At 37.0% G+C, this 25,549-nt stretch overlaps 1 protein-coding gene across 8 annotated transcripts in view; it reads left to right on the top strand.

Moving 5' to 3' along the window:
- The first annotated feature begins 599 nt into the window (after nucleotides 1-599).
- The window catches only part of Yap1 (Yes1 associated transcriptional regulator), a 108,039-nt gene continuing 83,089 nt past the window's right edge, over nucleotides 600-25,549 (top strand). For 4 of the 8 annotated variants that reach the window (XM_046466750.2, XM_046466776.2, XM_046466759.2 and 1 more), the window contains exons 1-2: nucleotides 602-1,691; nucleotides 5,002-5,252. In XM_046466750.2, the coding sequence (XP_046322706.1) occupies nucleotides 1,371-1,691; nucleotides 5,002-5,252 (572 nt within the window). In that variant the 5' untranslated portion in view covers nucleotides 602-1,370. Of the gene's footprint in view, nucleotides 1,692-5,001; nucleotides 5,253-25,549 lie in introns of all 8 variants that reach the window. The other 4 variants (XM_046466787.2, XM_046466768.2, XM_046466737.2 and 1 more) reach the window with 2 other exon arrangements.

Here is a 25,549-nt window from a genome sequence, read left to right as displayed (position 1 = left end):
GTATAACTTAAAAAAATAATAATAAAATTCCATTGTTTTTGAGATTCCAAATGGACTCCTCGCATGTAAGACACGGTGACCTCCTTCCTCACCCATTTCTTCTTATTATTCTTATTTCACATTAGAAATTCAACTAAGAGGTAGGCTCCCAGCGCCTCCAGGATGAAAGATAAGTACAGAGGAATGCTTGTTCCTGAAGTTAAGCAGATTTTAGATGTTTGTGTGTTGAGATTTCCAGTGACTACGTTGCAAATTTCACTGCTTAAAAAAAAGCTGAAGCGATTTTCAATTTAATTTTTTTTTAGTAAGATACGTTGGGTTATAGACCTAGTCCCAAAGTTTTAATTACAGCAATCATTTACTCCTTTCAAGTTCTTTTTCCAAATTAAAGGTAAGTGAAAAAATTACAAAATTAATGTTTTAAAATGGACTTTTATTAAAGATCGGTGCCTGTTAATGGTATCTATTTTTAACTGGAACCTCTTTGCGGCTTTAAGCCCGGGACAGCCACTCCGCCGGCTGAGAGTTAAGTGCCTGTCCACGTTCTCTCCCGATTTCTTTCGGCCTCGGTCAGTTCATTTGTTCATGCGCGCTCCTGACCGCTGGCGGGGAAGGGGCCAGGCAGGGTGGGAGGACTTCCTGCGGCCAAAGGCGGCCGAGCCGTCTGCAGAGATCTCGGGGGTCCGAACTCTAGGAGCCTTACACAGGTCCCTGCTCGGTGAAGCGCTGGGGGAAGACTGGATTGAGGACGAATTGATCACGTGAGGCCGGGAGAGGAGTTGGAGGCCGGGAGTCTGGAGGAATGTAGTAACTTGCAGGGAAAGTTTTCCTCAGAGGCCGGCAGCAGATTCGGCGCGGGCGGGCGCGCAGAGGAAGGAAGAGCCGGGAGGAGGCGGAGCCCGCCAGCGGCTCGGGCGGGCGGTTCTCTCAACTTTAGTTTTGGCGTCTGAGGCGAGTTTCTGTCTCAGTCGGGCTCAGCAGCCGCCGCCGGGAAAAAGAAAGGGAGGAAGGAAGGAACAAGAAAAGAAATAAAAGAAAGGGGGAGGGGAAAGGCAACTAGCTGCCCGGCTTCAGTCAAGGGAGTTGAAGGGAAAAAGTTCTCAGGCGCCGCAGGTCCGAGTTTCTCGCAGCCCCTCCCGAGGCGCAGCCGCCAGACCAGTGGAGCCGGGGCGCAGGGCGGGGGCGGAGGCGCCGGGGCGGGGGATGCGGGGCCGCGGCGCAGCCCCCCGGCCCTGAGAGCGAGGATAGCGCCGCTCCCGCCGCCCAGCGCCGCCCTCGCCGATTCTCCCGTCTCGGCCCGTCGAGCCGGGGCGTCCGGGCGGAGCCCTCGCCGCCTGGCCAGGGGGTGCGCGTCGCGGGAGGCAGAAGCCATGGATCCCGGGCAGCAGCCGCAGCCCCAGCCGGCCCCCCAGGGCCAAGGGCAGCCGCCCGCACAGCCCCCCCAGGGGCAGGGCCCGACGTCCGGGCCTGGGCAGCCGGCACCCCCGGCGTCCCAGGCGGCGCAGCAGGCCCCCCCAGCCGGACACCAGATCGTACACGTCCGGGGGGACTCGGAGACCGACCTGGAGGCACTTTTCAACGCCGTCATGAACCCCAAGACGGCCAACGTGCCCCAGACCGTGCCCATGAGGCTCCGGAAACTGCCTGACTCCTTCTTCAAGCCGCCGGAGCCCAAATCTCACTCCCGACAGGTAACCTCGTCGCCCTTCTCCCTCCTTCCCGGGCGGGCGGGCCCCAGGCTGGGGGGGGCGCTCGGGAGCCGCGGCCTCAAGCTCGGGCCTGGGGAGGGGGTTCCGGAGCTTCAGCGGGGGATGGGGGGGTGTCTCGTGGTGAAGTGGAGAAACTGGAGGCTCCCAGCCACGGTTGCCGGCCACTCCTCCCAGAGTCCCAAGCCGAGATTTGTTTTTCCCTTTGGAGTTTCTGTGGTTGCAGCCCCCCCCGGGGGGGCGTGCTTCCCCCTTCTTCCTTTCTTTCTTCCCGGGGTTCCCGGGAGGTTGGCGGGAGTGGAGGGGGATGTGGGGGAGGAAGGAAGGGGGTGGGGAGAGTCGGGCCCCGGCCGCGGTGGGCTTGCACAATGCGCGCGCCTCCGCGCGCTCTGCACCTTCTCTCCCGCCGGGGCCGGGCCGGGCCGGGGAGGGGGGAGGGGGACCTCTGGCATTTGTGTGTGGGTGAGTTGCCAGCGGCGGCGGAGTTTGTGAAGTTGAGCCCTGGGCCCCCTTTTCCTTCGGGGCCTCTCGGTCCACTTCAGTCTCCTGGGGAGTCAAATAATTGTTCTCTTGTTTTCCAGTGTTGATTAGGGGTGGGGGTTGAACCGGTCCATTTAGTTTCTTGCTCCTTCTCTCCCTCCCCCTCCGCCTCCAGCTCCCGAAAGCATTTATTTCCCTCGCGGCCCGGGCGCTTTCAGAATACAGGATTCGGGCTTCCCCTGCCCAGACTTTCCTGGAAGTTGTTTTTGGAGTTGTTTTTTTTTCCCTCCTCTTTTAAATCTCTGCGTTTCCCTTATGCGTTGGAACTCGGGCAGGCTCGCCCTTATCAAACTTAGTAAGTTCACGTGTTAGTTTTCCTAATTGTAGACTATTATTTACAGTCTGCCGAAATGCTTTTTAAATTAGCCACATCTGTACGTTGCGCAGGAACTGAGTTGCGCATTACAATACGGAGGTTTTAACACAAGCCTTTGATAATACACTGCAGGTTGACTCATAGTCCGAGTCCTGCCTAGTTCAACTGTGATTAAAAGTTAATGTTTGGGAAGCCATGACTAATTCTAGGATCGCCATTGCTTTTTAATTCCTATTGAGGATATGAACATGGCTGCTTTTCTACACACACATCGTTCGATTATTTTGCCAACTTGATTCAACATTGAAATGAAACGATTAAAATTCCGATAGGCCCTAGTAGGATTTTCTTTCTTTCCTTCTTTTTTTAAGAACTCGCTTCAGGCTAAACTAGCAAGGAACTTTGCCCAAGAGTTAATTGGTTTTCCAAATACTGCAATGTAGTTAGCCCACTCGGGCTGTAACTTGAGTGGAAAGAAGAGGTACCGCCCCCACTCCTATTCCCCTCCTTTTTGCAGGCCTGTTGTATTTTCTGTTGCAGACCAAAGGATTTTTGGAATAGAGAAAAGCTCACTAAACCTGATGACAAAAACTTGGGTTAAGGAGGAGGAAGGAAAAATTATTTAGTTGCTTGCGTAAACAATTTGTTAGATGTAGACTTGGGTAGGCTTTTTTTCCATACCCCTGGAAGAGGGTTTCTGGACTCATTATGGGTAAATGTATATTGGCATGCACACTATAGACAACGCAGTGAAGTTGTTAGTTACATAATAGCCGTTGAAAGTATACACAGGAGATTTCACTACTCGTTTTGTGGCGTCTGTAACCCAAAAAAGAAATGCAACTGAAACATGAAAAGTGTACTTGCACTTACAGTACACAGTTTCACAAGAATTTATATGCAGAAATTTGCAGATACATGTTATTCATAATTCCCTGTAGTTTGTTTAATTTTTTAAAAAACAAGTGTTGTGCATCTGAAAAATTATTTCTGCTAATGATTTCCTCATTAAAATTTAATCTGACTGGGCACGGTGGCGAATACCTGTAATCCCAGCGGCTTCCGAGGCTGAGGCAGGAAGATTGCTAGTTCAAAGCCAACCTCACCAAGCAAGTTAGTGAAACCTTGTCTGTAAAGAAAACACAAAATAGGGCTGGGGATGTGGCTCAGTGGTTGAGTGCCCCTGAGTTCAATCTCTGATACCCCCCAACCCCCAAAAAAATTTTTGATGGGAAAGTCAGAAATACATATGACTTTGCCTTAAGGTGTAAATGCGTGCTGATTCCTTCCGGTTTTCTTTTCCTTGCCTATATGAATCCTAAGTTTTTGATGACCAAGCCCTGATTCTAATAAAGAAATTTTAAAAATATACAATATATGGTATGAATCTGGGTTGCAAATATTGTCCACAAATTGGGAACTATAAATTCTCATATCTTCATTTTTCTATTACAGAAAAAGACTATTTTACAAAAGAGAAAACAGATTCACAGAGGTTATGATGTTTGTTCAGTGTCACATTATCCCACTTTGACTTGGAATTCACATCTTTGGGATTTTGAGTGCAGAATTTTCCTGCTGTTGCATAGTTGTAAATATGCATGTACATTCTTAAGTTATATCATAATTGAGCTGATAATATCTATCTGCTAGGTACAAAGAGGGTGTTTTTTTTTTATTCCATTCATTTTTGGACAGTTCTGAATCTTCTGAACTCATATAATGTTTGATGACTGATTTGTTCATCAATAAATCAGCATTTGCTCATAGTGAAAAGTATGAACTTGTTCACAGTGATTTGTTTTTTTCTAGACCTAGGAAGAAACAGTAACTTTAAAGCCTAGTGAAAGAATACTTAGTAGTTCTTTGGGTTGTGCTTATACCTGGAATATTTTAGAACTTGGAAAAGCAGTGCTCTGCTGAGCACTGAGCTACACCTCCAATCTTTGCCTTGTCCTTTTAGAAATTAGGTTTTAAAATTTAGTATTTACTATCTAGGAATCTTTCATTCTGTACTAGTTGTCTAAAAGATGTAGAAGCCATGTTTTATTTGTAGCAGGTAAAAATTCATTTAGATGAACTGCTCATCCATAAAATTATGTTTATAGAGCATATTAAAATTGCATCATTTAAGTGTTTTAAGAGGTCTCAACTGTATTGCCCAGGCTAATTCCTGGGCTTAAGTGATCGATCATCTCATTTCTGCCTTTAGAGTAGCTAGACCTACAGGCATGGACCACCACAGCTGGTTTAAAGTTACATAATTTTATAGTATTTATTTGAACACCTGTGTTTCTTAGTGTTAGTTATTAAATGTTGAAATTAACCTTTGCTATTTAGATATTTGGTTGCAATAAAATTCTATCTAGGAAATTTGAAAATTTTTCTAAATTTTTTTTTGTTTTGTTTTTTAAATTTTCATTTTAATATTCCTAATAGGCCAGTACTGATGCAGGCACTGCAGGAGCCCTGACTCCACAGCATGTTCGAGCTCATTCCTCTCCAGCTTCCCTGCAGCTAGGAGCAGTTTCTCCTGGGACACTGACCCCCACTGGAGTAGTCTCTGGCCCAGCAGCTACACCTACAGCTCAACATCTTCGGCAGTCTTCTTTTGAGATACCTGATGATGTACCTCTGCCAGCAGGCTGGGAGATGGCCAAGACATCTTCTGGTCAGAGATACTTCTTAAAGTAAGTGAAAATAATAATAATAAAAGCATGTATTAGAAAACATACTAAAGAGTCAAGATACCGAATATTATTTTTAATATTTTACTTAATATTTATGTCAAGCTCAATGTCTTCTATAATGTTTTCTTTCTAGTTTGGTATGAAATACCAAATCCTGTATACCTTCTTTAGCGTGGTTAATATTATCGAATGCTTGCTTGATTCTTGGTTCAGAGCCTTTTTACAGTCTCTTTTGGCAGTTTGGATAGTCTCATTTTGAGTTTTTGCCAAATGTGTTAATTAGTCTAGCAGAAAATAATTCTGAGAGTTAAAAGACTGTCATAGTCATATGAAATGTGTATGGTATTATTTATATAATTGTTTTATTTTTATTCTTTGGTTCTGGGGATTGAACCTAGAGCCTTGCAAATGTCAAACATACACTACTACTTAGCTGTACCCCAAGCTATCTATATTTTTATAAAATATTTTATTAGAGAAGAATTATAAGTAGGACTTTTGGAGGAGTCTATTTGTACAGTATTTTCAGCTATCTTATGACAAATATTTTAGCTGTAGTTTGATGTGATTTACCAGTTTTTCCCCAAAATGTGAAGAGGAATATAAATTTTTAGGTTTGATGTACACTCGGTGGCAAGCTTCTTTCAAGGTCATCAAAACAGAACCTCTCGTCTGGGAAAACAAGGCCACCAGGTTATTTGTTTTTATCAGTCTTTCTGACTTTAAGAAAATGGCAAAATTACATTAGGCTGAAAAGACCTAAGTAGAATTTCATCCTCTCTAATTTTGAAATTATTGGGAAAACTTTAATTTTGTCTGGTTTGTTTGGATCTAGTGTACACATAATATTGTCTAAAACTAGTTGTTTTGAGGCTGAAATTACTCTTTAAAAATTCTTTTTAAATAATGAGGTTGAGATAATAAAGTGAAAATTCATGTTTTGATTCAGATAAATCTTGATAAATTTATTCAGATTTATCTTGATAGTCTACTCCCAGCAAATGTAAGATATATTTATTAGATCAAATAATGCAGTTAATGATATTCTTTTATTGTGTGTCTTAAAATGTGTTTTATATTGACTCTTTTGTGGTAGGTGGCTACTTTGCATTGTAAAATATAGAGTTTTATGACAGGCTTTTTAATAGCAGCAGAGGAAAGGTTTGATTTTGAAAAGTTTCTACCAATTTTTTTTATTTCTTTTCCTGCAACTTTTTTTTATTTTTAAAAATTTGTTTTCTGGTATTCTGGTATCTATTTCAAATGGTTAGGTTTCAACCAGAAAAATAAAGGGCCTGAGACTGGAAAGTACACACAAGTCTGGCAAACTCATCTGCATGAGCAAGATCATTTGTTCTCAAGCAGACATCCAAAGTAAATGATTGAAAGAGCTGCTAGCTGAGAGGGATGTGTCTTGAAGGAGAGACAGTGGAAACAAACCAGGTTGTTAGGAAGAAAAAGAAAAAGCTGTACTTTTTGAACCTCTCCCTGCTGGGTCACATGTTGACCTGGGGAGATTTTTAAACAGCCTAATAGCCTGTTTGCCTTCTTTCTTTCTTTGATGCTGTGGCTGAAAGTATAAGGTTAAAAGAGCAACATTTACATTCTTTGTCTTTTTTATCTTACCATAATTGTAGGTGACATCTGCCTATATTTTCATTATTTTGAATGGTCTTTTTTTTTTTAGCTGAAATAGACTCTAGATATTTGTTTTTAAAATTTTCCAATAGGTCTTCCTTTGAAAAGAAATGTTTCTCTTAAAGATATTAATATGTAGATGAAATAATTAAGGGTGTACACATTTTCCTTGCTCATCTCATTTCATCCCTTCCCAGAGGGCCTGTAAAGAAGGTAAACCAGGCCAAAGTAAGAGTTATGCTCTTTGAGGAATGGTTGCAAGATTGGGGAAAGCTTCCTCCAGAAAGGAGAAACTGGCAAGTGGAGAGGTTAGACAGAATGTTCTTTCCATATTTTTGAGAGAGACTCATGTGAAAGTAAGATTAGGCTTATTATAATATGAGAAGGTTTGATTCTGTAAAACTTTCTTGTATCACTTTTCAGAAATAGAATGCTTTTCCCTGAGAAGTAAATCTTGGTTAGTAAAAGCAGGTGAGATGAATTAGTTGATATCTTTTGGGATTGTATATAAAGAGGTCCTCTAAGCATTGTATGTGGAAAACAGATTGTGGGCTTATAAAATTTCATATTTTGGGGGCTGGGGATATAGCTCAGTTGGTAGAGAGCTTGCCTCACATACTCAAGGCCCTGGGTTCAATCCCCAGCACCATAAAAAAGAAAAGAAAAGAAAAACATAGTTTTCAAAGTTATCTGCCCTATGAAAATATGCAGTTTGAAGAAATGTTAAGATTAGCTTACCTTCTTAAGTTGTTATTTTTGTGTATACTAAATAGCTAAATGGAATTAATATCCTCCCTGAATAAAAGATGATGATAACCTAAACTTCAAATTCATTTTTGTCGTAGTTTTAATGTCTTATATCAGAATCTCATACTGGGTATATGGCTAATACCTGTAATACCAGCTACTCCGGAGGCTGAGGCAGGAGGATTGAAAGTTTGAGGCAACCTGGGCAATTTAATGAGACCCTGTCCCTCAAAATAAAATACAAAAAGGGGCTAGGGATGCAATTCTGGAGAGCACTTACTTGCTTTGCATGTGTAAGGCCCCAGATTCAGTCCCCAGTACTACCACACACAAAAAAAGTTCTATGTATTTTGTGTCTGAAGATTATTGTTAGCAGCTGGAGGTAGACTAAAGTTTTAAACTTGTTGTATGCTTATATTTGAACAGTGAAAATTTTATCTTACTGTGCATTATTTCAAATATTTGATGGAGCTTTTAAGTTACAAAGTATAGCATTTATTGAGATTTATGCTCGGCAGGAAGAACTCTTGACTGTAAATGGCCCAAACATGCAAGGTGATGTAATTTGAGAGAACACTTAGAAATGTTGACTTTGGAAACACTAGTTATTAACTTTGACTGTAGATAAATGTATTTTTAAGTCATTTGGCCAACACTCTTATTTTGAAGGCAGTATACTGAAGAATTACAGCCATCATTAGTATTTTTAAAGCCCTCCCTGGGTCAGTGAGACCTTCTGGAGAAGACTTGACCCTTGTCTTGGCAAGTGATATAATGGAAATATGGTACTAGGACAGTTATCAACCACAACATTTTCAAGCTCTGAGAAGATTATGATATATGTGAAAAAGATTAGTCATTATATACTACATATAATACTTTTTCTACTGAACTTCCTGTTTGAAACTAATTTCTTCAACATAGTACCTTGCGATTTATTTTAAAAGAATTAATTCTCTTTACAACTCAGTTACTGCCTTCTTCAGATGTCCTTATAGTTTTCCTACAGGAAATAGTTTTTCAAGTAGTTGGTCAACAACTTCCTATTTCTTTATAAGCTGCTGAATAACTTCCTGAATTGGTATTCTATAATATCTTTGGTTATTAGGAGTGTTTTTACCTCTCAGATTTATTTTATTGACTCTAATACCTTGTTAACCATTACCACGTACAGTGAACTTTTTGTACATACTGTACTGTTATAATTCAATTTAAAGAATGTGATCCAGTGATTTAACAAGCTTGTATATTTACATTGTTTTAATATTGCTGTTATAATAATTTTTAAAAGATAGTTTTATTTCATTTTTATTTATCATTTTCTGAACAGTGGTGTTAGTGTTTTTACTTCTTGAAGATTCAAGATTTCTTGTGGTTGGGATTCACTTAAAAGTTATACTGAGTGGGGCTGGGGATGTGGCTCAGTGGTAGAGTGCTCGCCTAGTGTGCATGAGGTACTGGGTTTGATCTTCACCACATAAATATAAAATAAAGATATGTGTCCATCTAGGGGCTGGGGTTGTGGCTCGGGGTAGAGTGCTCACCTAGCATACATGAGGCACTGGGTTCGATCCTCAGCACCACATAAATACAAAATAAAGATACTGTGTCCATCTAAAACTAAAAAATAAATATTTTTTTTAAAAAAAAATTATACTGAGTATCTTTGTGTGTGTGTGTATAGTTGTTGTTGATGATGAACCTTTTTTGGGGGGATACTGGGGATTGAATTTAGGGGCACTGAACCATTGAGTCACACCCCTAGCCCTATTTTGTATTTTATTTAGAGACAGGTCACTGAGTTGGTTAGCACCTCGCTTTTGCTGAGGCTGGCTTTGAATCTCAATTTCCTGAGCCACTGGGATTACAGGTCTGTGCCACCACGCCCTGCTTATTCTTATTCTTGTGTGGCTCTAAGAACCGAGTGCCTCACACATGCTAGGCAAGCACTCTACCACTGAGCCACAATCCTGGCTTGGATATTCTGAGTATCTTGATCTATAGTTTAAAAGGGTATTTTTTTCAGAGTTTTTTTTTTTTTTCTTTGACACTGTGCAGGATATAATTTAGGCACATACCATCATTAAATAAAACTTGCCTGGAGGATCCAATTGATGCTACAACTATTTTAGAAACAAATGTTCCACTGCCCTAATTAAAGCTTCCATGATCACCATTGTTTCAGTTAAAGGAAACAAACTGCTTTTTAGTTATAATTTGATCATACCTTCTCTTCTCAAATATTTGCCCAATGGAAAATCATAAACACATATGGTGCATACTATCAGAATAAAGATTAAATTATTTTTAAAAAGGAACAGTTTTAACTGTAGCTAATATAATTCACATGACTTTCATTTAAAAATGAAAAGCTCTTAACTTTGTCTTGCTATGAAACTGAGTGGAGAGAGAAGATGAAAGTATGCCTTAGCTCTCAGAAAAAAAAAGTGCTTGCTTATGCTCAGTGGGTGGGCATCCCTGGGAAGAATGGCCCCCACTGGCACATTGATTTAGGGAGAAAAACTCAGGAGGAAATGTATTCACCAGTGGCAGAAGAAAAACAGTTGGAAGATAGTGGATGTGACAGAGTAAATAGAACATAAAGATTAACTGATTTCCTGGGGAAAATAGTACTTCTGAGGTGATCTTAAAAAAAATGTTTAATTAAGAAACCAGATATTTAATACCACAACCTATTGTTGCAAGATGGTAGGCTAATTTTCTTTGAAATATAACATTCAAAACTACCCCTAAGCCTCTTATTAACCACTTTTTAAATAATAAAAAACTAGATAGTATTTGAATAAATTAAAAAAAAAAAGCCCAGAAAACTTTTTGATTCCCTGAGATCAGTTCTTAATAATATAAAGAAATATATTTTTCTTTATAGTTGGGGAAAAAATGTAAATTAGCAACCTAACATAGTAATGAGGTCATGATTCTGAATTGCCTTTTACCTTAATGCTTTTGGGGAGAAGTGAACTCTAAACTTATATAAAACCTTTTAGTTATCAGAATGTATGTTGGAATTTAGATTTAGAAAAAAAAAATGAAGTCATTTTAGAAATCAGCTAAGATTTAAAATTATTCAAAATTAATTTATTCTCTATTGTAATAGCATAATTTAGTCATTAATTATGGCTTGAAAGTTTAATGACTTGAGTAGCATTGTATGAAGGGAACTCTTAAAAAAAACTGTCATTCTATAGCTGTGGTTACTAAGTGATAAAGTTCTTACAAAAAGAGCTTTTGATTCTAGGATTAATCAGAACTTTAAGCCATGAAAGGGACATTGCTATTTTAATGAAGAAGAATTGCTTCATGATTCTGGTTGCTCAAGTACCATAGCACCAAAATTCCCAGGAATAAGTAATGCCACCCGGGAAGCACTTTATTTATGTAGGGCTTGACCCCTCCTAAAAGAAAACAAAGAAGTTGGTATTAATTACAACAGTCCTTCTTTCCCCCCTTCATATTCAAGATGAGGAAAAGTAGTAAATAGTTTAATTTTTATTTGGCTTTTAGCATGAGAAGGATAATACTCTATATTAAATGACAAGTTATTGTTTTTCATAAAATGTTGCAAATTAATAAAATAATGGAAATGGAAGTGTTGATTAAAATACCAGGTTTTGCTGGGCTTTGGTGTAGACCTGCAATCATAGCTACTCAGATGGCTGAAGCAGAAGGATCACAAGTTGGAGGATAGCCTGGACAATTTGTAGATCCTGTCTCAAAAGGGCTGAACGTGTAGCTCAGTGGTGGAGTACTTGCTTAGCACTGCATTCAGTTCCCAGAACCAGACATAACAAAAACCTCAAAACCAAAAAAAAAAAAAAAAAGCCAGGTTCTCAAATATTTTCAGTGCTTTATTTGTGATTAATGCTTTTATCACTTCATTTGTCTTATGTGCTTCTCTTTCTCTTTGTGGAATAATTTTAGTAAACTTACTAAATTATTCTTCAACTGAGTCCTGATTTAGTGGGGATAGGTGAGGGGACATTTTATTAAAAGCTCATTCCTACTCCTCCTCATAATTGTTTATTTAACTTGAGGAGGACTGAACCCAAAAGCCTCAGGGGTGCTAAGCGAGCACTCTACCACTGAGTCATAACCTCAGCCTGAGGAGGGTTATTTGTTTGTTAACCAGGGGCTTTATTTGGCCAACAAATATATTTAGAGAGATGTGCTTTTTGATAAATGCATGAAAACTTACTACAGAATATTTTATTAGGGGTTTAGAGTAAAGATAACCTTTTTTGGAGTGCTAGTATATGCTTTGACAAAATCAAATATAGATTAGAAAGTTATTTGAACTCATATATCCCAATTCACTTATAATATGGAATAGGTTTTTGGGAAGTAAGCTCTCCAATCTAGGAGATGTGAGCTATTTATTTATTTCTAATATTTTTTTTTAGTTGTTGGTGGACCTTTAATTAATTAATTAATTAATTTATACGTGGTACTGAGAATCAAACCTAGTACCTCATGAATGCTAGGCGAACGCTATACCACTGAGCCACAACCCCAGCCCAGATGTGGATTATTATTTTGTATAAGACATGAATGTGGGGTTCTTTTGTTTTTTATTTATAAAACTATCCTTTCTCACTTCATTAATCTGATTTTGTGGATTTTTTTTATTAGTTGCTCAAGACAATACAATGAACTTGACATATCATACATTTGATTCAAATGGGGTATGAATTCTCCTTTTTTTTTGTGGATTTTTTTAAAATAAAAGCTTGTTTTTTATTATAGAAGTATCACTTTCATTAGAGAGTATCAGAAAATTCTAGAAAGGAAAAGAAGCAGCTGGATCCTACCAGTGAAGGGTGTTTGGAAATACTTGCTTCATCATTTCATTTACAAACATATACTTTGAAATTTGATTTTAAGGGAGTAATGTATATTGATGTAATGTATATTGATGTAGAAAATCCCTTGATATTATGAGGGTTTTTGTTTATCGTTTTATCCGGTACCTACCATTGGCCTAGAGCCTATACCTATGCTAGGCAAGCACTGTATCACTGAGCTACATTCTCAAATCAATACCGTTAAGACTTTTATTTAATATATTTTTTTTTTTTGGTATATGGATTGAACCCAGGGAAGCTTTACCACTAAGCCACTTCATCAATCCTTTTTATTTTGAGACAGGGTCTTGCTGAGTTGCTGAGGCTCTCACTAAGTTGCTGAGGTTCTCCTCACACTTGCAGACTTCCTGCCTCAGCCACCCAAATCACTAGGATTATAGGCATGTGCCACCATGCCTGGCTATATAAGATTTTTAAAGACAACAGTGATCTCTTTTTAATCTTTGGCTTTCAGTCTCCAGAAGCAAATACTTTTCCAGTCCTTTCAGATTTCCCCCTCCTTGATACTTTAAAATTCCATGCTTTTTATAAAATTATTAATATTTTCTATATGCTTATTCATTATTTCTTTATTTTCTTCATCCCTTACAGTTCTCATTTCCTTAATCTTCCCAGTAGAATTACTAGAATTTGGGAGGGGGTTATTTTTGTGTTCTTATGATGATTTAGGTTTTTCCTCCACCTGAGCTGTATATATACTATGATTTTCTTGAATACTTTTATATTTTCTTGGAATTATTAATTGCATTTTCATTTGCATATCTGTAGCTTTTTTGCCTCCCCGTATCCTCCCCCTTTACCTAAGAATCCTTAGTGTTTTTTGCTCTGGGTTACCTAGATTTGTTGCTTCAGAGTTGTCCCATTAGGATGTCCTTTGGCTCTCATCCTGAGAGTTCCTGCATCACTTTTCTTGGTTGGAGACTCTGTTTTTCTCTTTCTGGATTTGTTCACACTTAGAATTTGTTCGTCCCGGGCTGGGGATGTGGCTCAAGCGGTAGCGCGCTCGCCTGACATGTGTGTGGCCCTGGTTCGATCCTCAGTACCACATACAAACAAAGATGTTGTGTCCGCCGAAAACTAAACAATAATATTAAAAAAATTCTCTCTCTCTCTTAAAAAAAAAAAAAAAAGATAGCATTGTTTAAAAAAAAAAAAAGAATTTGCTCATCCCTCAGAAATTTGCTGAGACTGATACAGGTTATGTTTCCAAAGTCATGTAGTTTGGATAGGCTCCAAATGATGTAAGAAGATTTTTTGGGAGGTTAACTGTGTTGAGTTCTTTTGTGTCTAAAAATATCTTTATTATCTTTATTTGTTAACTTTTGATGGGCAGTTTGGTTATAGAGTTCAAAGTTACTTATCTCTGGAATTTTGAAGGATATGTTCCTTTCTTTCCAATTTTCTTATTGGGCAGTTAAACCCAGTTTGCTTTCCTTGGTGATTGTATTCATCTTTGGGGTTCTGAAAATTCATCTGCCATGGTATGGACCTTTAAAATTCATTGTAAAGAATGCGTGGTATGGAAATTTGGTCTTCAGTGTGTATGATGCTCCTTAAAGTTTTGTAGTGCAGTTTCCCCAAATGTCCTTTAGTCTTATAAAACATTTATAAGTTCCTAGATAATTTCTTTTAGTCTGTTTTATCTGTTCTCTTTCTGTAATTCCTGCTTGTCAGAATAATTCTGATATTCTTATCCCTACCCCACCCCCACCGCAATATTCCTTCACTTAGCTTTTTGCCCTGCTTTCTGGGAGATCTCTTCAACTTTGACTTTTTAATGTTTTATTTGATTTTTTTTTTTTCAAAAAGCTATTTATCGTTCTTAATTTTCAGTGGTTTCTTTTTTGAGCTCATTGTTCATTTGTTAGTTTTAATAATATACTGTTCTTACTTGATCCATGTAGTATCTCTCTGGGGACATTATATAGGGAGTTTCTTTTTAGATTTTCTTCTTTGGGCTTCACTGGTGAGTAATATAATATGGGACCAAGCCCTGAAGTTGTTGGGAGCTCTAAATATCAGCATCTTAGTTATTTCTTCTTTTATTTGCCAGTTTCTCTCTATAAAAATCTACCAGTCTCTGAGAGGACATCAGGGACTGTGGGTGTGCCAGGTGACTGTATCTAGAACCTCCTGGTCCATTTGTCTGGCACACGTACATCCCATATCTTGCTTGAGCTGGGCAGTTGGATATAAGCTGAATGGATCCCATTTATCAGGTTGACTACATAAAGTTGCCAGTTTAATAAACCATTCTGTGGTTATGTAAGCATTTTTAGAGTGCTAGAATTTCAGGAAGACTGGGTTTAGGTTAAAATAAGTTCAAGTAATCTCTTTTCTTTTTAGGTAAAAATCTGTTATATATGGAAAACTACTTGTGGAAAAAAAAGAAAGCAAACCTTTGAAAACCTGCATAAAATCTTTAGTGAACAAAACCAGACCAGAGCACTAAAAAGCAATTGCTTAAGAGGGTTAAACATCCCCTCCCCCAAAAGTGGATATTTCTAAGTTCTAAAATGTATTAAAATATTGAATAATGAAGGGAAGAAAGGAATAGAATCCATACATTTTAGTTAAACATGTAGAACAAGGAAATGTGTTAAAAATAGTAGTAGTTTAAGGTTAGAAATGAGCTAAATAAATGGAGATTTCTCAGACCCTGCCTGGAAATAATACTCACAGTTTAAATTTACCAAGCTCTCCTGGATAACTCTTTTAAGATTAAAAAACAAACTAGTGAAGAGTTATCCAAATACAGATGTTTCTGTTTTTCTTTTACACATGTTCAGACTGATACAGGTTATGTTTCCAAAGTCATGTAGTTTGGATAGGCTCCAAATGATGTAATAGGATCACTTTTAACCCCTTCTAGCTGGAGGTTGTGTGGACTTTCCTGTTAGGACTGGTTACAGATCTCTTATGAGTGAGAAAATAATCATTATTTCTTCACATCGATATCTAAATATCATTGTCATCTATATTTGAGGACAAAGCATGCCCCTTGTTTACCTGTCGATAGACAGGTAAGTTTTCAGTTAGTGCCAATGATACTACAGATAAGAATTTGTGCAGCTTGGGCTTGAGATGTAGCTCTGTGGTAGAGTAGTGCATGCCTAGTATGTTTGAGGCCTTGGGTTTGATCATCTCTAGCAATCCAAAAGAAAAAATAAAAACAAAAATACACAGCAATCCTGGTGACTCAAGTTCGAGGCTAGGCTCAGCAATCTAAAAGTCTGTCTCAAAATAAAAAGGACTGGAGATATAAATCAAAGGTATAGTACTCCTGGATTCAATCCTCAATGTGTGTGTGTATGTATATATATATATATATATATATATATATATATATATATATATATAAATAAATACTGCTGACTAGGTGCGGTGATGCATGCCTATAATCTCAGCTACTTGGAAGGCTGAGATGGTAGGATATAAAAGTTCGAAGCTAGCGTTGGCAACTTAGTGAGGTCCATCTTAAAGTACCTCTGAGATGGAGTGCAGTGGTAGGGCCCTTGCCTGGCGTGTGTGAGGCCTTGGATTTAATCCCTAGAACTGAGAGAGAGAGAGAGAGACAGACACACACCCCCCCACGATACTTTCTTCTTGATATAAATTAACAGTAGTTCTACCAAGTTACAAGTCACGTGCACAGTGTCTGACTACTTTAAAATTAAATAAAAATAAAATTATTTTAATCCCAGCAGCTCCAGAGGCTGAGGCAGGAGGATTGCAAGTTCAAAGCCAGCCTTAGCAAAAGCGAGGTGCTAAGCAACTCAGTGAGACCTTGTCTCTAAATAAAACATAAAATAGGACTGGATATGTGGCTCAGTGGCCAAATGCCCATGAGTTCAATCTCGGATAACACCCGCCCCCCCCCCCCCCCCCCCCCCGCCGTCAATTATTTTAAATTGACACATGAGAAATGCATATATTTGGGGTTACGGTGTGATAATTTAATACATGTATATGGTGTGTGTTGATTGAATCAGGATAATTAACATTTCTGTCAGAAATGTGAAGACACAGTGCAAGGTGAAGTAATGAGGCAATAACAATGAGACCTATGCAAAGAGGTAGTACTCATATCAGGCTTATAGGAATTAACATTTTCAATTCAAGAAATGTGGGGATAGACAAGGTAGAGAGTTGAAGACAGAGCTGCAGACAGGTTTTCTGGTAAAAACCAAAGGGCTTGCTCTAATGAGGTACTGTGTCATCAGAGAATTCTTTTGTATTTTAACAGAGATTGGGGCTTGATATACTGTCCAGGATGGCTCAGAATTCCTGGGCTCAAGCTGTCTTCCTGCCTTAACCTACCAAGTAGCTAGGACTGTACTCATATGCTACCATGCCCAACTGAGAGTCCTCTCTGATGTTGTTGATTATGGTTAACTCTACTCTGACTTTGGCATTTTTTTCTTTTTTTTAAACAGTTCTTTTGATACCAAAATACTTAAGGGGAAAACCCCACTAAATTACCTTGTTTTATTCACATGTTGAAACAAATTGTATAAAAATGAGGAACATGGATTACAGAACATTGTCAAATATAGTTGTATCCTGTACACATTTTTTAAATTTATTTTATTTTTTTTAGTACTGGCAATTGAACCCAAGCATGCTCTACACTGAGCTATATGCCAGACCTTTATTTTTTTTAAATTTTTATTATTATTTTTTAAGTAGTAGTTGGGCACAATACCTTTATCTCACTTATTTATATTTACGTGGTGCTGAGGATCGAACCCAGGGTCACGCATGTGAGAGGTGAGTGTTCTATCACCGAGCCACAATCCCAGCTCTGTGCCAGACCTTTTTATTTTTTCTTTTTACTAGTTTGCCCAGGCTGGCCTCAAACTTGGGACCCTCCTACTTCAGCCTCCTGAAACGCTAGGATTGTAGTTGTATGCCACTGTAACTGGCTCCTAGTATTTTAAATTTATTAATACAATTTTAATTTATAATAAAGCTGTGGAACACATAGCAGTCAGAATTCTTTTTCTAAACTATTTAGGTCAGCTATTCAAAAGGGCCAGCTATTTAGGTAGTATATTAAGGGTCTCTAACTTTTTTCTTGGCATTGACTTACTAGGGAAACCTTTTACTTTTTCACTTGAAGGTACCAGACTAGCAACTTACTGCCATACATATATTACTGCTCCTGATTTGACAAGGTATTATAAACAGCATATACATTATGTGTAAATGTATGGTGTGAGAATTCAGTTTTTTACACTATAGTATTTCTTTGTATATTACCTAGCGGTACATACTATGTGCTGATATGGTATGCTCCTTTTATTTATTTTATGAAAAACTTGAGATATATGGGAAGAAGAATGTATAAAACATACTTAAAATGTTTAAGGTGCAAATACTTACATAATCACTGTCTAAGTTAATGAGAGTATTGCTAATTTCTTAGAAACCTTCTATGCTGCTCTTTAATTATCTCTCTTTCCATTCAGAGAGGTAAACACTGTTCTGACTTTTATTTTACTTTTTTAAAAAATGTTTTTTAGCTGTAGATGTACACAATACCTTTGTTTTATTTATTTTTTATTTTTATTTGGTGCTGAGAATTGAACCCAGTGCCTTACATGTGCCAAGCAATTGCTCTACCACTGAGCCACAACCCCAACCCCTTGTTTTACTTTTTAGTTTACTCTCTACATCTACATCCCTTTCAGTTAGCTGCTATTGAATAATAAACTACCCTAAAACAAATTATCTTATAATTAAAACAAATTATATCTTAAATAGCTTAAAACAAATTATATCTTATAATTTTGTGAATCAGAAATTCATTCAAGACCCAACAGAGTGATTCTTTTTTATCTTGTACTAATGGAGGTCATGTAGCTGCTGGACTATGTCATTCCCAGAGTTTGGGCTTGGGTGTAGATGGAAGGCCGACTTAGCTGGGTCTATCCACATGAATTCCTTCATGTGGCCTTTCCAGTATTCCAGTCTCAAGGTGGTTGTGTTTCTTAAATGGCAACTGAAAATTCCTGGAGAGGAGACAAACACGCTCAGGCCAAAGTTTCAAGCTTCTTAGAGCCTAATCTTGTACATCCGATTCTGTTGGTTAGGCCAGTTGGTCAATAAAGCAAGTCAAAGGAATTAGACTTTTTTTTTCTTTTCTTGTGCTAAAGATAGACTTCATTCATTAAGAATTGGTGGTAGTTATTAATTTGCCTCAGTCCTTAAATCAGTTTTCCCAATTTTTAACTTTATATAAATAAAATAATCCTGCAAATATTTTTATAATGTGCTGCTTTTTTGTGTGGCTGGGGGAACTGGGATAGTACTGGGGATTGAACCCAGGGCCTCCTGATGCTTGGCAAGTATTCTACCACTGAGCTACTCACCCAGTCTATTTTGTTTTGAAACAAGATTTTGCTTAATTGCTCAGGCTTGCCTCCAATTTTGTAATCCTATCTACAAATGGTAGAACTCCATTTTTTTTTTCTCAAATGGAGATCTAATTTGTGATTGTCCTGCCTCAGCCTTCGAAGTAGCTGGGATTACAAGCATGCACCTATAATATGCAGCTTTTTATCAACTTTGTGAGACTCATGAATGTTGGTATAGATTTTTTCACAGCTGTATGGCCATTTTATGTGATTAGACCAGTTTTAACACATTCTGTTGTTGAGGAACATTGGGTTAAGTAACTGATATTTGATGAACATTCATATTCTTATGTAAAGGTTTTTTTTGCTTATATGTACAATAGTTTGTCTAGGTTGTATGTAAAGAATGGAATTGCCATATGTTATAGGTTAAATGTATCTTCAAATTACAAATATTCTTGTGCTGGGGCAGGGATGTAGCTCGATGAAAGAACACTTCTCTATCATACATGAGGCCCTGGGCTCTATGCCCAGCCTTGCAAAAAGAGGAAGAAGAAACGAATTCCAATGCTTGGTACCTTTGCTAGTTTTCTGTGTTTTATTGGTATCCCATTGTACTTTTTTTTTTTTTTTTTTTTTTTTTTGTACTAGGGAATGAACCCGGGGCACTTAACCCCTAGCTGTTTTTTTATAGTTTATTTTGAAACTCTCACTAAGTTGCTTAGGGCATTACTAAATTGCTGAGGCTGGCTTTGAACTTGGGATCCTTCTGCCTCAGCCTCCCCAGCCACTGGGATTACAGATGAGCACCACTGTACTCAGCCCATTGTGGTTTTAACATCACTTGGATCATCATCAGTGAATCTGAGTATATTTCATATACTTTTTTGGCCTTTGGCTGTCCTCTTTTCTAAATTTTGTATTTATCTGCTTTTTCTGCATAATTTGTGCTTATTTTCTAATCTTACCATGTCACTAGAACATGAACCTTTTCTCTATATTCAGAACATTTCATATATAGGTTTGTTTAATGCTCTTGGAAGTGACGTTTATGAATAATATGAGGGAAGCGGTGCAGGTTAATTTTTCTCAAAAGCCCACTCCTTTCCTCTAGGAGGGATTCCACCTCTGTCCATAATAGCTGCATCTCTCTCTTACTCTATCCTGTTTGTTTGTTGTTGTTGTTGTTTTCCCCTAGCCCTGTGCAAGTATCCTTGTCTTAATTACTAGAGCATTAGAATAGTGGAAAAAGCCCATTTATCTTGTCCTATCTTGACTATTGTTTGTCATATTCAAATGAATTTTAGAATTGATCTATCAAGTTCCACAAAGGACCTCCTGAAATTTTCAGGTTGCCATGAATCAATGGAAAAATTTGGAGAATTGGCATCTTTATACGAGTAATCTTCCAATCTGTGAGGATGGTATGAACACCTCCCTCTTTTTTCCTCCCTTACATTACAGTAACCTAAAGGTCTAGAACTAACAGACTAGATTTGGAAACTCAGTTTGTTTCTTATTGACTTAGGACTTTAGGCAAATCATATAAACTCTATAAACGAGATTTCTTATATATAAAATTAAAGTGGTGATACCTACCAAGCAGAATTATAAATTCTTTGCATAGAAAATGCTGAATAATAATAATCTCCCAATGAATCCAAATTAATACCTTGATTCTATACCACAATTTTTCCCATGAAGTTTGTGAAATGTTCATTTTTAAACTGGATGTTCAGTTTGTTTTGTTTTTGTTTTTGGTACTAGGGATTGAACCCAGAGGTACTTTACCTTGAGCTGCATCTCAGTTTGTTTTTTTTTTTTTTTTTTTTTAAAGGCAGGGTCTCACTAAGTTCCTGAGGCTGATCTCAAACTTGTGATCCTCCTACCTCAGCCTCCTGAACTGCTGGGATTATAGGCATGTGCCACTGTGCCCAGCTGGATGCTCAGTTATTTTATTATCATTTTTTGATGTTAAAAAAGTTAAGCTTATTGGTGTAACAGATTCATCATACTGTATATGGTTAGAATTAAGATGATGGGTATATGAATGTGTACTGTAAAATTCTTCTAATCTTACTGTATGTTTGAAATGTCTGTAAAAAAATTTTTTTGAGGAAAATAATAGGAAAAGTATACAGTGTTTAAAAAGAATTTGCTGCATCTCTTTCCTCTCTTGTGAGGTCACAATAAGGACAAGTTAAATTTTACTTTTTTTAGATGACTTTTTTGAAATATAAGCACACATATATTTATTTTTTGCCATTTTTGGGATTGAATCTAGGGCCTTATACATGCTAGGCAAGCCCTGTATTACTGAGCTACATCCCCCACCACACATGTATTCTTGTGGGCTGCTGCTATATTTCTAAATATTTTACATATTATTATAGTCATTTTTTGTTTTTGATTTAGAGTCATGGAGTTTCTTAACCTTATCTTCTTAAAGTGTTTGTAATCCATCTCATAATTATCTTTAGATTTTTGGAGAGGTGAAAGGGTTCACCAAGTTCTTTCCTTAATGTATTAAGTATTATGCAGTAAATTAGTTGCTTAAAACAGTGATTCTGCTTTTTGAATTGGGCTCAACTGTACATTTTTTCTACTACTGTTACTTGAGGTCAGTCATATAGCTATATTTGGCAGCTGCATTGGGACTGGATGGTCTGAGAAAATCTTTTTCAAATGTCTGGGTGTTGGTGCTGGCTCTTGGTTAAGCCTTTGTTTTCACATGGTCTCATGGGTCTACTGGGTTCAATCCCCAGTACCATCCCAGTTCCCCTACCCACACAAAAAAGCTGCAGCACATTATATCTGTACAGGTTTCCTTACATGTTGGTGGGAGCATTCTCAAACGGTGATAGAGGAAACTTTAAGGCCTCTGAAGGTCACTATATAATGTCTTGCCTATATTCTGTTGGTCAAAGCAAATGAGTTAGGCCAATTTCAAGGGGCTGGGGAATGACTCAGCCTGTTGAATTAAGGAACTGCGAAAGATTGTGACCATGTTTTTTAATTGACTGCACTTGGATTAAAAGTTTTATTAAATAATGGTAATGGTAGAGAAATTATCTGGGCTCTAAAAACATCATAGTAGAACGTGGCATCAATGGAAAACAGTTTATACTGTCAAAAATTTCATTTCTTGTGAGTTTGATAGGTGTTTCCTTTTGAGGTGCCATCAGATCAGTTAGATTATTTCAGGCTATTCATTAGATTGGACAGAGTATATTCATAGACTTTTGGCTACAGTTCATTGTGTTCATGAACATGAATTCTAATTGACACTTAATTGTAATTACCTATAAAATTTGACTCTGGTATTACCAAAAAAAAAAAAAAAAAAAAAGGTCCCTCAGACTGTCTCATGTTACTTATCTTTAGATAAATTTAGGCATGAACTCAAATGAAAAACAGCAAAAATGGAACCTGGATTCCTAGTACCTGTGTCATTTAATTGCTTTGAATTACCAGTTCAAATAAGTTAAAAAAAGTGTTTATTATTATTACTGATAGATTAGTCTTTATTAATTTACTGTTCATTGAATTTTTTTGTCATTTTATAGACTGGTAAATTATTTGAATTATCAAGTTATAGATTTGTATTAAAACAATGTAGGAAGTGAATACTTTTACTTTAGAATGATTGCTTAGTTATGTTGTTCCTGCTTCCCCAAAGTACTTTCTGTGATCACACCACACTTGTCCAAGTTTCCAGGTTTCTTATAATGAACCCTTATCTTCCTTCACTGGAAGATAATGAAGACATGCTCATTTAATTTTCAAACTAAGCGTATAAATCTAGTTTTTTTCCTCTTCATGAATTTGAATCATAAAATCATTCAATTTTTAATTCAATAATTAAAAGACTGATTTTATCCACTGTAATTTTTTGTTACCTAGAAGTTGAATTTAAACAGTGAATCAGATTTTAGCAGTATGATTCATACTCCCCAAATGAGTAATGAGTAACATGATTAGCGGGATATCCCTAGTTGTTCTCTTGACTTAAAAAAAAAACAACAAAAAAAAACGTAGTTCATGGTGAGTCCTCCATTTTTGGTAGTGGAGTTGTATTGGATCTATGAAGAGGCTTTATAAGAAAAAAGAGCAGCTATTTATGGAGCATTTCCTCAGGCCTGCAATTTGAAGCCATTATAGCAAAGTTGCTGAGCAAGTCAGTGATTGCAGGCTAGCAGTCATTGAGGCTCCTACCCTGTAGCCTGTGTGGCGTGAGAGTTTAGAACTACTGCTTTGCAAAGTTTGCCCTCTTCAAGGTTTTTTTTTTGGTTGTTGTTTGTTTTTTAACTTGTTTTTTGAAGAGCAAGAGCATCCTAAACCCACTTTATTAATAGCTAGAGTAAGCGATTATAGGATAGGAGTTAAATTTGGGGTTTTAAGGAAGTCATTCAGTATCCAAGAATACAGAGATGCCTCTATCCCCTATTCCCTTTTAGTTACTTAAAATTAGTTCATCTTGTCAAATGTAGACCTTGTCTAACAATTTTGCTTAAGCTCATAGAAACAGATATTGGACTGTCTATCAAAGGAATTATATCCCTTAGACTTAAAGTTTGTTTTTAGGGAGGAGTTTGTTTAATTTTAGGTAACTGTTGCCTACCTATGAAACTTCATTTCTTTGTAGGTTGTTTGTTTTTGTTTCTTAAAATAGTGTACAAAATTAAATCAAATTAGTTTCATTTGTGTTGTCATCAAGGGATGAAATTGGCATATGATATTTGCACATAATAAACTGAAAATCATCGAGCTTGAGTCTGCTCAGAATAAAATTAGTAATGGTTTTATCTTAAACAGGACACTTTTAACCTGTGAATTTTACAACTTATCTGTGGTATCAAACTATTAAAACATAATAAGCTTTTCTATTAAAAATTTTGGGTGTTTCATGGTATTCTCTAGCTCTGTTTAAAAAACAAAATATTTTTCCATTGTTCTGGATTCAGTTTCAGGAAAAATATAAATAACTACTAGAAACTTTATTTTTAGCAACAGCTGTAATTTTAATTTCAAGAAAGCATCAGATAAAATCAGAAATTATGTAAGATTGAAATTTGCTTTTAATTGACGTTCTTTGAAAGTGTTGACATTTGATTAACTATAATAATCTACACAATATTAGAAAACGATGTTTTAGTCCTGTGGGCATTATCTATAAGAGATGAGTATTTCCTTACTGTGATTATTTAATTTTAACCACCCCATTCCAAAAACAAACAAAAAACATAATAGCAAGATTAAAATGAAGAGTATCATTATTGCATGTCCCCCAAATTACTAGACCTTTTAAAAATGGCACCCTAGATTGCATGAAATATGTGAATGAAATATGTGTTTTAACCATGGTAGTTATAATTGGGAGAAATTTCCTAGTTCTCTGTCTTAAACAGAAACATTCTAAATCTCAATTTAGCTAAATAGTGCCTTTTTAGTACTGCTCTTTGGACTTTCTGCCTCACTTTTGCTCCACCACCCTTTTTTTCCCTTTCCCTCTCATTTGAATTTTAGCTGCCTGTTTATCTCCACTAGATACTACAGGACTCGTTCATTGGGTTCACATTGTGTCTCAAGCACTTAGCACAGTATCTGGAATATAATAGATGCTTAATAATGTTGCTTTCTGACTGAGAGGACTGGTTTCCTCATCTGTAAAGTTAGTGGATTGAAATATATGATTTATAAGAATTTTTCTGCTCTGAAATTCTGTGAAACTCAGTGAAAAATTTTCCTGTAAATTACCAGCTGTCTATATAAATATCAAAATAAGTGGTTTTTTTTTGCTGTGATAATATTGTATTTACAGTGCTTTTCATTTAGAGTCAAGTAATACTGTTTAATATATAAATTTATCCTTTAACAACAACAACAACAAAACAAAACAAAAAACTCCAGTAATGTTGGCAAATGGAGTTGTTGTTATAGAAGAGGAGTTTTTCTTGTTCTAATTTAACTTGTGGAGGAAAATGAAAAGTGAAAGCTCTTAAAGCAGACATTGCAAGGTCTCGGTAGAAATTAATATGGACCTGATAGGGTTGAGTTAGGAAAGAGAGGGCTGCTCTTTTTGGAGAAAGTCAGCAATATGTTTTGGGTATAGTTTTGCTAGGAATGCAAACTAATTTTAAGAAATATATGTCTGTTTCAGAAAATACTAATATATCACCAATTGTTTATCATCTGTCAAGCTGTAAAGAAGAAATAAAATTTGAGATTTAAACTTCTGTTTGGTTTTTATTTCTACCTCTTCTTTTAGCACAAAAATTGAGAGGCTGTCACCATCTCTCAATGCCAGAAAAAGGCTTTTTACAGTATTCTGGGAGAAGAGCTATTCATTCATGTCAGAGCCAGATGCTTTCCATGTCTTTGGGAATCTGTTTTTCATAATCAGTTTTAATTTCGGACTGTTGATTATCAAGTAAAACTTAGAATTGTTTTTAACTCATTATAGGCAGTCATCAAATTGCTGGTGATTGTTTAGTTGTGTTATTCATTAAGGTGTAGGGAAGAATGTTTATGTTTTGTTGAGCAGGTTCATAATTTATTCTGTGATTTAATTCCAAAGAAAAGCACTGCAGTTAATAAAACAGTATAATTTTCAGTCTTCATCAGTATTTGGATGCTAAAGAAACTTCCTTTGGAGTGTGCAAAACTTGTT

This window comes from Marmota monax, unplaced genomic scaffold, assembly GCF_021218885.2.
Source record: "Marmota monax isolate L192 unplaced genomic scaffold, Marmota_monax_Labrador192_F-V1.1 WCK01_AAM20220418_F8-fsc00045, whole genome shotgun sequence".
Classification (NCBI taxonomy): Eukaryota; Metazoa; Chordata; class Mammalia; order Rodentia; family Sciuridae; genus Marmota; species Marmota monax.
The sequence above is the reverse complement of the archived record's forward strand: the minus strand, read 5'-3'. Positions and strand labels throughout refer to the sequence as shown.